The sequence below is a fragment of the Hyperolius riggenbachi genome, chromosome 12, assembly GCF_040937935.1.
Source record: "Hyperolius riggenbachi isolate aHypRig1 chromosome 12, aHypRig1.pri, whole genome shotgun sequence".
NCBI classification, from domain to species: Eukaryota; Metazoa; Chordata; class Amphibia; order Anura; family Hyperoliidae; genus Hyperolius; species Hyperolius riggenbachi.
In genome coordinates this window covers 142,081,177-142,094,973 of record NC_090657.1, presented here as the reverse complement: position 1 = coordinate 142,094,973, position 13,797 = coordinate 142,081,177, and the positions used below count along the sequence as shown (strand labels likewise).

The window sequence follows — 13,797 nt, the reverse complement described above, 5'->3', positions numbered from 1 at the left end:
GCACACTACAGGCCCTGTAAGTGGCACAATGTCGGTTCGTAAAAAGCTGAAGGTGCACTCGGAGTGCAGAAATTTTCAAGAGAAGTGGACAAACTTGTATTTTTTCGTACAACATGAAGATAAACCATTGTGTCTCATCTGTAAGTATACAGCATCAGTGTTTAAGGAGTACAATGTCAAACGACACTATGAAACAAAACATAAGGCTAAGTATGATGAATATGTTGGTTTGCACAGAGAACAGAAAATTGCCAAATTGCGTGAAGAACTTGGTGGAATACCAAAAATGTTCAATCAAAAAAGAAAAGAGAATGAAGCAGCAGTCAGAGCAAGTTTTCGAGTGGCTCATATATTGAGTAGGGAAGCCAAACCATTTTCTGAAGGTGAATGTGTAAAAAGGTGCATCTTGGCTGTAGTGGAAGAACTGTGCCCGGAAAAAAAGAGTGAAATTGAAGCTGTTAGCTTGTCGCGTATGACTATCACGAGACGGGTGGAAGATTTGGGAAGCGATCTTCAGCTACAGCTAAAGAAAAAGGCAAGTCAGTTTGTAATGTTTTCAATTGCAGCTGATGAATCTACAGATGTGAGTGACACTGCTCAATTGTTAGTATTTATTCGTGGTGTTACCCCTATGTTTGAAATTACTGAGGAACTGGCAGCAATGAAGAGCATGCATGGAACAACTACTGGTGAAGACTTGTTCAGAGAAGTGTCAGAAGTGATCAATGACCTTGCGCTAGACTGGAGTAAATTAGTAGGAGTGACTACGGATGGTGCAAAAAGCATGGTTGGACGGCACAATGGGTTGGTTGCAAGAGTAAGTCAAAAGGTGATCGAATCAAATGGATCTCGACCATTGGGGCTCCATTGCATTATACATCAGCAAAATCTCTGTGGGAAGCAGTTGAATTTGGAACATGTGATGAAAGTAGTTGTTCACTCTGTTAACTTCATAAGATCCCATGCACTGAATCACAGAACTTTCAGAAAATTACTAGATGAAATGGAATCAGAACACGAAAATGTCATTTATCATAGTGAAGTCCGCTGGTTGAGCAGGGGAAGGGTATTGAAACGCTTTTTTGAATTGCGAAACGAGATCAATATCTTTATGACTGGAAAATCAAAGCAACTTCCTGAGCTTGGCGATCCCTCATGGCTGTGGGATTTGGCAATTCTCTGCGATTTGACGGAATATTTGAATGAGCTCAATGTCAAGCTGCAAGGCAAAAACAAACTTATCTGTCATGTGTATGCAGACATAAGTGCATTTAAAACTAAATTGCAACTGTTCATAGAACAAGCAGAACAAGAAATATTGGTGCACTTTCCAACCTGCGCTGCCTTGCGACAAGAACAGAGTAGTCCCTTCCCAAGGAGAAAAATGATTCAACTTTTGAAGCTGCTGAATGAAAGTTTTGAAGAAAGGTTTGAAGATTTTCACAGCCTCAAGAATGAAATCCGTTTGTTTGAAAACCCATTTTCAGTTGAGGTTTCCACTGCACCAAGTGATTTACAACTGGAACTGATTGAGTTACAATGCCAGACATCGCTGCAGGACAAGTTTAGAGAAAAGTTGCTACCTGAATTTTATGCGGAACTCCTACTGCAGGACTTTCCAAATTTGCGGAAACACGGCCTGAAAATGGTCACAACTTTTGCCAGTACTTATGTCTGTGAGCAAACTTTCTCAGTGATGAAAAGGGCAAAAACTGGCACACGTTCTCGCATCACAGATGATCATCTTCATTCTGTATTAAGAATAAATGTTACAAATTTGGAGCCAAATATCCAGAAATTGGTTTCTGAAAAACAGCCGCAAACTTCTCATTAAGAAAATGTACATCAAATGGTGAGTACAACATTTCTTATATTGTCGTTTTCTTTCCATTTCCAACACCATGTTAACTGTTACTAGAAAAACGTTAAAAGTTTTACATCGAAATTTTGTATGCATGTGTTCCGGCCCTCGAGATTTTTCTTGATTTGAAGTTCGGCCCTCGGGCCAAAAAAGGTTGAGCACCACTGGCTTACAGTATCTCCTCCTCTGTGGAGCTACAGAGTACTAAGCAAGCTTATGGTGAACCAGAACATCTAGGAGTGTGTAAGGGGCTACAATGGAGTAAAAAGCCATTTTCTTTAAATGCTATGGAAAACAAAAGTTTAAAGAAAATATTTGTGATAGTTCAGGTTGGCGGGATACCCTAATCCATAGAAATATGGTAGTGTCCTAAAAAGATGAGGTGCTGAAAGCCATAGACATATGACACTGCCCACAGAAGGGGAGGTGTCGAAAGCCATAGACATATGGCACTTCCCACAGAAGGCTGGTGCTGAAAGTCATAGACATTTGGCACTTCCCACAGAAGATGAGGTGCTGTTCATCATTGTCCACAAAGAATGAATTGAAGGAACTGCTCAATGCTTTAATAATACTTTTGCATACTGTTCATAAAGTACCTATACAGTAGAGTCTCATTTATCCGGCACAGACAGGGATTGCCTGATGCTGCATATGTGTTCTTACCAGTTGCTTGAGAAGTCAAACAACCGCTTCCAGATTCATTAGTCACTTCTGCTGTGCATCACAGCAAACATAGGTAGGAACGCCCCCATTTTCTTCTGCAAGTCATGCTGGTAAGTTGAGACTGCCGGATGCCTGAGCTCCAGCTAACCGGGACATTACTGTACCTAATTTTTCAGAGCTCTCCACAAAAGAGGTGGAACTGGAAGATACAGTATATCTTAATACTGTTTAGCTTTATTTAAAGAGGTGGCCCAATTAAACACTGTTTGGTCCATCTAAACACTGGCATATGTGTCTATACTGTAGTAGGAATTGTTGCTGTATGGCCTATAATATAGGTCATCACTGTCCTGTATTATAGGAGGTACAGACATCTGGTATGAGTTTTATTTAGTACTGTCAACAGAGGGTTTGGTGCTGGATGCCCTATTAATACTGCACTTGGAACAAAAAGAAAAACCGAGAGCCCAATATAGTGCAGTAAGTCTAACAATTGTTGGCAAAATAATTAACAGATGTGGATATACTCACAAACACGGGTTACCACATAGGCAACCACTTGAAATACAGGTGGGGAGCATTAGAACCTGACCCCTCTCAGGTTTAAGGAGTCGCTCTCTGTAGATAGAAAGAAGGGGAGAGTCCCCGCCTCCACCCAAGGTGGACTATATACTGTGCAAATTTGGACAGTGGCGCCAGGCAGGTTAACATGATCGAAAAACAACTAAAAATGCGCATTGCCACTATTGGACCTTTTTGAGCTTGCACTCCTTGCCTGATGAGGTGGGTTGTACCTGCGAAACGCGTTGCGGAGTGACAAAATAAATTGTTATTTGCGATTTGAACAATCTCTATTGTCCATCATTTCAGGAGGTAAGTCCACCTGTACTCCTCCTTTTTAGTTGGTTTTAGATCATTTTAACCTGCCTGGCGCCTCTGTCCAAATTTGCCCTATTAATACTGTTCGTTACTGTGAAAACAAGAGGAAATGCTGAAAGCTCCAATAATACTTTTCAGCATCGTACGTAGAAAATCGGTGCTATAAATACAATAAATACAGTTGTACCCTGTCCATAGAGGAGTATTAATAATACTGTTCACAGGGAGGGATTATAAGTATTGTTCAGTACTGTTCACAAAGGAGGTGGATATGATAGCTCTTGCAATACTTTTCAGTGTTGTCTATTAAGATATTCAGGATAAATACTATTTGGCACTATTCATAGAAGAGAGTGTGCTGAATCCCTAACCTGGTATCATGTATAGAAGCCTTGTGGATGGTATATGGAGCATCAGAGAGGCATCACTATACATGAAAACTAAGAGGTGAAAGCATGGCGTAAAAAGGGAGCGCATGAGGCACATGAGGGATCTAGTGGTACACCCAAAGAAGTGCTGATCCCTGCAGGAGCGACTTAGTGACTCCAATATAAACTACACCGTTTATAGACTACTACTCGGTCATCACCAAAAGTGTATCAAGTACAGAGCTCACTTATTGATAATCTGCATTTCCTGTGGTGTGTATTGTTAAGAAGAGAAGATTGTTCTTTCTGTCTGCAATGGTCTCTTCTCCCATAGTGAAACTTTGCTTAATGTGTTCACTTTGCTACACCAAGTGACTGTTGCCACATTAGATGCACCCATGCCAAGCACACACTAAAAATATGAATGCTCAAACATTACATTTATTACCATAAGACACTGGCAAAGCTACCAGCCTAGACATGGCATTTGTTAGTCAGGATGAAATGGCATGCTGTTAACCCTGACCCCAGCAGTAAGCATGGGTTCTCGCAGAGCATGAAATCTAAGTAACAACTAGTCTTCCTTACAGTTTCCTGCAAGGTTTGATGGACGGCCAATTCTATTGTGTGACTGCTTTGCTGCAAATAGTCACCAGGTCACATCCCGAGAGATTGCCCCACCAGTGGCAGAGAGAACAAGGAATTCTGCAGAAAAGAGGTTAATGGCATAGTCAAGATGTCTAGCAAGATAAAGCAGGTGGTAGCTAGCCTAGGTCTACAGGAAGGCAAAGATTGAGGTAGGTGGCGAAAAGGCTAACTTGCTATCCAGGCAAAATATCAGGGCAGATGGCAGATAAGATGTAGTCAGGATTCAGGCAGAGGCCAGCAACAGACATGAAGACGGGATGAAAGGTCAGGTTATAATAGGTAAATTGGATGATGTCACAGGAGGCCTTAAAAAGTCAGATCGGTGTCCATAATTTGCACATGCGTGTGCCGCCCTTCACATAATGCACATCCAGACACCCACAAGGCCATAAGAGGCTGCCCTGCATTCCATGCGCATGTACGTATGCTGGGCATCAGCATTGGAGGACAATGCACGTGTACCAACGCGGACCACAAGTATTGTAACAGCATGTCACAAAATGAACCAGACAAAAGGTAAACCACAACAAAGCAAAGCACCTACATCTGCACACTATCAGAAATGGATCTCAGGTGCCATGACCTCATGTTCCTGTCTCAGCTGTGCTGTAACTACCACTGTAAAAGTCAGTGCCTAAGAGCTATGGTGGTAGCCTACATTACAAAAGTGCTAACTAACAAGGAGAACATATAGGGCTCAAAAGTGGTAAAATGTTCATAAAGAGAAACCACTTTAATCACCTTCAGTATATGCATGGTATACATACCCCATTGGCAGTGCTCAATGCCTGAAAGTAAATGCTGTAGCTCTTCACAGGTGAGAGAGGCGGGTTCCAGTAGCCATTGTAGGTTCTGTTGTCTCCCACGGTAAAGGGCTGAGTTGCCGCCAGCTGGGCAGGTTTCAGTTCTGCTGCAAAATAATGAGGGGACTCCAAGACTGAGGCATTCCGGTAACTGACTGGTACAGGGAAGCATCCGCTGTTATCTGCAGCCCGCCCGGATCTCTGGGCCCGTTCCTCCTTCACTACCAGCTGGTATACACTATCAGACAAGAAAAAAAGGACAGCAATTTAAGAAACCTGAATAGTCTAGAGGTATCATTGCAATAAAAGCTGACAATAGAGATACAGTAAACCTTCTTAAAGACAAATACCATAAACGACTAGTTTTACTAACCATCTCTCACAATCACCTACATGGGTTCTTAAGTGTAAAAAAAAGGTATATTACACTTATACATGTAAAATAAGAGATACATGCCATGGTACCTTTGCACATCTGTTATCACTTGTATTTTCCTGCAGACGCTGATGAAAAAAAATCAATGTAGTCTGACTTCTTGACTTGAGTTTACAATGGAAGTAAGTTATGACTCTACTCCTTGTGTTGTCACACAGTGGCCAGCAGAACTACGTACTGGCACCAAACAACTGGATTCACTGTTGTGAGCAGTGCATTAGCGGTGACTGTTCAGAATCATTGAACGTTCATTGATGTGTCCAACAGGCAGGTGACAGAGGAGGCAGCTTTGGCCTCTCCCAACTGCCCTGCTGCTTAGGAAGTGTAATAGGGCTTGAACAATCATCAGGATAGTAAAAACTATTTTCAGCTATCTGCAAACCTTATTTTGAAAAACTTTAAACAGGTAATAGAGGTTGCCACATTTACTTCCTTTTAAACAATACCAATTGCCTGGCAGTCCTGCTGACCTCGTTGGCTGCAGTAGTGTCTGAACCACACACCTGAAACTTGTCAGATTTTGTAAGACTCGACTAATGTTTATACTTGTTCAGGGTCTATGGCTAAATGTATTATACTTAGCGGAGCAGCAGGACAGCCAGGCAACTGGTATTGTTTAAAATTAAATAAATATGTCTGCCTCCATATGCCTCTCACTTCAGCTTCCATTTAACTGTGTTTAAAATAACTTAAAAAGAGACCTTGACCACAACCTACTTGCATTAATTGTTTTACCCTCTTCATATAATATGAACATGTCAACACCAATAGGTGCAGTATAAGTTATTACATGAAGCTATTTCTGCTGATTGCACAGCCGCTAAGTCATATCCTAGATCTCTGTTGTACAACTGCTGAGTAGCTCTACAAGCAATGAGTACCGACGATGCTGCTCTAGGCATTGCAAAAGGAAAAGGTTGTATTTTATAAGGCAAGCAAAAACAGTAAATGTACAGTATGTATGGGATTTTGTTGAAAGCACAGAATTCCCCATAAAGTGTTTGAGCACTAATGAGGAACCCATCACTGAAAAGTAAAGTGAGAAAGTTTGATTTTTTTTCATACCTTACAGGCGCTCCCCGAGACTGGGCTGGCTTTAGCCAAACAGTGATTGTAGTTTCAGTTTCATTCAAAGGCAGCTCCGCTTCAGAATCAGTCAGGGAAGGAGCTGAGGAAAGAAGTGGAGAAACTTGGTTAGATGTTAAAAAAATATAGAAAACTGCAGGCAGGGGATAAATCTTAAAAATACATAAAAGAACAACCGGGTGGAAATTATTTATAGCCAGCAGAGTAAAACTTTAGAGACAGAACAATGTTCTCAAAACTGATTCTCAAGCAAAATTAATGGAACACTAACAATACCCGCTTTCCACTGTCCTCACACTCTCATAAATGAGGTTATTAAACATCCTTTCAAAAATATTATTAATATAAATTGCCCGTCCAGGTAACATTTTTTAGTAAAGTAATTAGTACACTCTAGGCATAAATGTTTAAGAACAGAAACAAATTCATTCATTTTACAGAAAATAGTGGACTGTCACTGTCTTCTAGAGAGATTTAAAACTCCCCCATATGTACTGCTTTACAGAAAGTGAAGAGAGGCGGAGCCTCCATTCACCACCCCTCCCAATCAGGACGTAAAAGGGCCTTAGCCAGCCTGCCATTCAACCCTTCTCTTATGTGTATATACTGTACATGTGTGCGCATGTGTGCGCATGTGTGTTTGGTGGGTGGAAAGGAGATTAGACAGAGCAGCTTTACAGGTCAGCCAAGGCAAGATGCTTAATCATTGAGGAACTACAGGTAGCAGCAGCAATCATGTGATCATCAGTAATTATTAAAAAAGGTATTATACCCATTTTTAAACACTTACATATATAGTTGGAGAAGAAGGGTCCCATTAGGATTCCTGAAAATTATTTACCTATACAACTATGTAGCCCTATTATCTTTGGTAGAACTATACAAGGCAAATACTAGACATGGCTGCATAATTCATAGGAGGTAGTATACTGGTTGAACTCGATGGATATATGTATTTTTTAAACTCAAATAACTATGTAACTATAACATAACATGCTGCAGGACCTTGTGAAAGTACAATCTAAAAGAATAAGGGAAGAAACGAAAGTAAAGGTGCCCATACACATCAAGTTTGCCACCCACTCTGGCAAACAGATCACCCCTCCCTCCTATACACTGCACACAGATTTTCATTAGGATCCACCATGAAATCTATCAAATCTTTTCTATCTAATCGAATGTTTGGTGGCATAAAAATCTCACTGATGATGATGTTTTGATGTTTTTATTCTGCAGTAATCAATCACTGAACTCGAAACAGGACTGAAAGTGCCACCTTACACGGCAATGTAAATTGTGGCTATGAAACGGCGAGTGATTAATGCAGCTGAGGTGACTAATCGGCTCCAGGGTCCAACTATTATGTAGCGGAACTCTGGCTTTCCAGGGTTTGGCTGCTGCACACGTTTAGCCAAGTATCAGTATAGCCAAGTACCATTATCAGCTGACAGCTGCAGTGCTCAGCTATACAGGTTAGGGCCCATTCCCACTGTGTCAGATTCGCTGCTTTTCCCTTCATGCCAAATCAGACAGGGAAATGCAGCCTATTAAAATCAATAGGGAAAAATCAGATGCCAGGGAACAGGGAAAAATTTAGACACCATGCAGCAAAAATACACATTGCGCATCTGAATCCCTATAGTTGAGCATGGCATGGCTAGAGCGATTCAGATACGTTTTCACATCACTGTAAGTGTTGACATACATCTTGCACACCGGCACTGTGGAAATGGGCCCTTAGTGTTTAAGCCCGGTTCACATTGGACAAAAAAAAGGTCCATAACGGAATGGACCCTAACTGAATGGGTCCTATGTTAATCAAAAAGATCTGTTCACATCGCTCTGTTTGAATGGATTAATTTGGTCCTTTCCATCGATTTGACCGCAAGTTTGGGTCTGTAGCAATTTTACCGGATCGATAGATGCGTTGCATTGACTGCGCACTAACAGAGTGGAGGGTCACAGAGGTCAATGTGAGGCATAGGTAAGGGAAGTCAATAGTAGAATATCTGTAAAATTACAGCTGGCCCCCAGCTTAACTAGTTATGCCTGAAGAGGCAATATCTATGCCCAACAGGACTTCCTCTAAAGTCCTAGGGACATAGATATACGTACCTCGCCACGATCGCCCATGTCACCGCCCATAAGTACACTAATCAGTGTATGAGAACACAGTTACTTCCTGTGTACTGTTCACAGTACATGGGAATACAAAGTGGGGGAACATCTAGTGGCCAAATAGTACATTTACACCTACATACATAAAATTAAATAAAAATACATAAAATCCACATTAATTAACTGTTTACCTCACCTCCCATAATTACCAAAATAAAACACTTGTATTAAAAAAAAAGGGACATTGAAAAAAAAAAAAGACAAATTGTTACCTTAGAGACTCTTAAAATGTATGTCTTGAGGGTATATTGTTGTTATTTTTGCAAATAGGGGCTTGTAATAAGTGATTATATTGTAATAGAAAAGCAAAACTGAAAAAATACACCTTTATTTCCAAATACAATATATTGGGGCTGATTCATGAAGCTGCTTTGCTATAGCAACGCGAGCTCCATGACCAGTACCGCAACTTAAATCCTTGGGTCATGCTATGCTTCCTCTTGCAGCGTAGCGTGCCTTCCTTAGTTACCTTTAAAAGCTGGCCGCTGCTGTGAAGTACTGTGACCGCGATACTTCACTAGAGCAGCCACTACTAGTGCAATACCCAATGCAGTAACATCAAGGTGCGTCGCAACCTTCTTACAAAAAAAGCTGTAATTTGCTTCCCACTTCTTACTCTGCTCCACCCAATCTACAAAGACTTCCTGTCCAGCACTATTTGAAGCAAGCAAAACAATAAATAGGCAGGTTCCTACAGATGATGAAGCTGGCAGGGCAATAGTAAATCAAAATCAGTATCTGTCATAATGGTAAAGAAATTAGTATGCACCTGCTATTTTTGTGGCAATGCGAGTGGTCACAGGTGGTCCAAATCCTTTGCTAGTGCTGGCTCTGATAGTGAAGGAATAAGTGGATCCAGGATAAAGGCCTACAAATAGATGGTGGGTTTCATTGCGTAGTTTGAAGATCCGGCCTTTCTGATTTGAAAGATCTGCACTAGGGTCTAGAGAGCCCACAGCCTTATAGGAGATCTGCAGGAGAGAGACATAAAGGGGTAAACTGGCAATGAGGTACAAGTTAGGTGACTGATCCACAACTGTCTCATAAGTGGATCAACATTGACATTATGTGTACAGGGTATGACCATGTTTGACCATGTTCATTTGGATAATACCTCATACATGGAGATCACACCATTTGTCTCATTTGGAGCCTTCCACTGTAGGTAAATCTTCTCTTCAAAAGGTCCTCCCTGTATGGACTCCAAAGGGATAGGGCCAGGCACTGAGGGGGTAGAGAGACCGAATCATTAATCCACCAACCAATAGAATTCTGTCAAGTTAAATCACTAATGAAGTGTAAAGCCCGGTACACACTTTTAATTGTTATTGGCCAATCACGGACCAATTTTACTACCTCCATGTATTTTGTTGGGTCAACAGATATGGAATACTATGAGAAGATTGTGTAGGTAAACCTTCATACCACATGGAGGTGGTAAAATTGGTCAGTGATGCCAATCATAGTTGAAATGTGTACCAGGCAGGACCCCTGAAAGAAGGGATGATAACTAATAGAGTGCAATGCAATCCTGCTGCTCTGCTAGGAGCTGCATCAGATGGGTCAGTCACTCAGCGATGGTTTATTGTGCCACATGACCGTATGCATAATCATAGGAGGCAGAATGGTGCCACAAACCTGCAGGAGGAGAGACACAGATACAGGTCTAAGTGGAGAAGCAGCAGTCATATTTAAATTATGATTACTAGCATGTGAAGGATGCATAATGGTAATCATCACAATACCACCAGTGAATTGTTTGCCACTTTTTGGTGGTAGAGGTGAGGAAGCTGGCAATGCTCAGGTTCATTACTTAAGGATGACTCTACTTGGGAGTATGAACCTAGCAGCAGTGTAACTTAAAGGGGTTCTGTGGTATACTACAAATCAAACAAGCTGACACTGACATGGGGCTTCTATCGGCCCCCTGCAGCGGTAATGTCCCGCGCCGTCACCCATTCCCCGCTGTTGGTGCGGATTCAATATTCATCTAAACAGTTGAATAGTGCTCGGTCCCTCTCGCGTCATCGGGAGTTTCCTGCGCAGGCGCAGTACGAAGTTTTCTTGTACTGCGCCTGCGCAGTAAGCTCTTGATGACGGGCGCAGGAGCAAGCACGGGCGTGGCCACGGTCCCGCAGCTGCAGTGTAATCACTAGCGGGAATACACCAGGACCGGCGGCGGGGAACGGGTGATCGGAGGATGACGGCACGGGACATTACCGCTGCAGGGGGCCAATAGAAGCCCCAGGTAAGTGTCAGCTTGTTTGATTTTTAGAATACCACAGAACCCCTTTAAGAGCATCAACCTGGCTGACGGTGATGCTCTGCTGAGCATGTTCCTGGGCTGCTTCCTCCTCGGACTCATTCCACTGGCTGTGAAACTCTCAGTGGTGAGGCTGACATCCAGCGGGAAGGGGTTAAAGAACATGGACTGCTTCTAACTTGTTACATAGTGACACTTCTGAAATCTATTTAAAATCTATTAACCTGCAGCATTGCACTGTTTCATACAGTGCAGTGCTATGGGCTGTGGATCTACTGCCACATCCAATAAACCACAATTGACTGTTTAGTCAGATCATATTTCGATTGCAATTTGATCAAAATTACGATTGTTGCAGCTCATGAATAACCACAGATTCGATTATAACAATCTAACCTGCAAGAAAAACTGATGCATGTATGGCTAGCTTTAGGTTAGTTTCTAATCTCAAGATTGGGGTGATTCAATTTTGAGGGTAGATGGGGGAGAGCAGGAAAAGTAGAGAGCATCAGAGGAGAGATAAGGGGTAAGACAGTGAAGGAGGGGGGGGGGGGGGGGAGAAAAGCAGAAGGAGGGAAGAAGATATTTGCGGCACAGCATAAAATGGGAGTGAATTGTAATGTAACGCCGTAACTCAAATTGGACAGTGTTAACCAAACAGAAAAAGGCCAAATCCTGCAGCAATAACCCCAAAGTAGCAAATGCAGCCACTTTAACCATCAGATAAAAGCAGCAAACATTACCTCCAACACATGAAATGCAGCAAATATGAGGTGCTGCAAACTCTACCTCCTACACATGTTGAAAAGCAGCAAATGTTACCAACCACACATGAACTAAAGCAAACATGTGAAATGAGGCACACATTGCCTCCAATACTTGTGAAATGCACACACATTACCCCACATATATAAGAGGCAGAAAATGTTACCTCAGACATAAATCTTCTCCCTCACTGGGTGCTTTTGGGTGGGAGGCTGACACTAGTTGTTGCTGCGTAGGAGGGCGAATTTGGGTGCTGCTGGGTAGGAGGGTGACTTTGGGTGCTGCTGTCTGCTGTGTAGGGTGGGATGGTGACACTGGGTGCTGCTAGGGGAGGTGGGAGTATGACACTGAGTGGGAGGGTACTACTGGGTGAAGTGGGAGGGTGACACTGGGTGAGAGTGTGCCGCTGGTTGGGGTTGGAGGGTGACAGTGGGTAGGTTTGGAGGGGGACACTGGGACTAGGTGGAGTAAGAAGATGCTGCTGGGTGAGGTTGGAGGGTGCTACTGGGACTTGTTGGGCTTGGAGGTTGCTGCTGAGTGGAAGGTTGCTACTAGGACTGGGTGAGCCTGGAGAGTGCTACAGAGACTGGGTGGGCTTGGAGGGTGTTATTGGGACTGGGAGGACTTGGAGGGTGCTGCAGGAACTAACTGGGCTTGGAGGGTGGGACTGAGCCTGGGTGGGCTTGGTGGGTTCTGCTGGGACTAGGTGGGCTTGGAGGGTGCTGCTGGGACTTGTTGGGTTTGGTGGGTGCTGCTGGGACTGGGTGGGCAGTGCTGCTGGGACTGGGTGGATGTGGTGGGCGCTGCTGGGACTGGGTGGGATTGGTAGGTGCTGCTGGGACTGGGTGGAGATGGAGGGTGCTGCGTGGTGGGGTGGGATGGTAACACTGGTCCCTGCCCCCCATTTGTAATTGTGGCCTACCTGGGCGGCGAGTACAGTGCCCCTCCTCCTTCCCTCGTGGCCTGGCTGCTGAGACAGAGCATACATATTGCCTCCTCTTCAGCCATCAACTATGTGTGAAGACACAAACAACGGCAGCATGCTGGAGGCAGAGCTGTGGAGGAGGTAATATGTATGCGGCAGGGGCTGACCTGGTGGTGCCCTGAACAAACATATTCGGGGCACCATGGCAACAGAACTAGGGTCGGTGCCCCGGATCTAACCCGCTAGCAACATGCTTGGCTTTCAGTCACTGCCTACTTGTTCTAGTTCAATGATTTAACAGGTACTAAAGTCAGAGGACCAGCATAAGAGCCTAGCATTTTCAGAAGGACATCAACATCCTGTACATTGCTTTGATTATTGACTATGTAGAAAAGATGACTTCTAATTAGTCGGTGATGCATCTGGGGCCATATCGAACAGATTCCTTGTTTAACATAATGGATGAAGATGAGAGGTTGTCTGCAATTACTGCATCTTTGTTCCAGTTTTATTTGCTTGGATATTCAGAAGAAAGCTCTGCTACAGCCTTCATCAACTCCTGAGCTGTAAGGAAGCAGAGACTAGGTGCTGCTCCCTATAGCTTCTCCTCAGGCAAAACTCCCAGCATGCATCTTGTTAGGCGTTAATCACATGATCAGGAGCACAGCCAGAGGATTTTATTTATGTCTTCATTCATTAACCATATGCCTTAAGCAAAGTGATAAAAGTGTTGCTGCCTGCAGCTGCTCATGACATGTGCAAAGTTCAATTGCTGGTTTATAGGTTTACTTTGAAAGGTTAGGTTTGCTCCAGTTACAATCTCAGATTTATTACTAGGAAAAGCATGTGTATAAATAATATGTTTAGATCTCTTTATTCAGCAGATAATTTGCTTTATATAGTCCAGCCTGTTCTGTGC

The 13,797-nt window shown here is 43.1% G+C and overlaps 1 protein-coding gene across 12 annotated transcripts in view; it reads right to left on the bottom strand.

Annotated features, from left to right (window-relative positions):
- Nucleotides 1-13,797, bottom strand: part of PTPRT (protein tyrosine phosphatase receptor type T) — an 852,204-nt gene that overhangs the window by 204,404 nt on the left and 634,003 nt on the right. For all 12 annotated transcript variants that reach the window (XM_068262870.1, XM_068262859.1, XM_068262860.1 and 9 more), the window contains exons 9-12: nucleotides 10,040-10,149; nucleotides 9,695-9,896; nucleotides 6,727-6,829; nucleotides 5,190-5,463 (exon numbers count right to left, since the gene is read on the bottom strand). In XM_068262870.1, coding sequence (XP_068118971.1) covers nucleotides 5,190-5,463; nucleotides 6,727-6,829; nucleotides 9,695-9,896; nucleotides 10,040-10,149 — 689 coding nt within the window. The remainder of the gene's footprint in view (nucleotides 1-5,189; nucleotides 5,464-6,726; nucleotides 6,830-9,694; nucleotides 9,897-10,039; nucleotides 10,150-13,797) is intronic.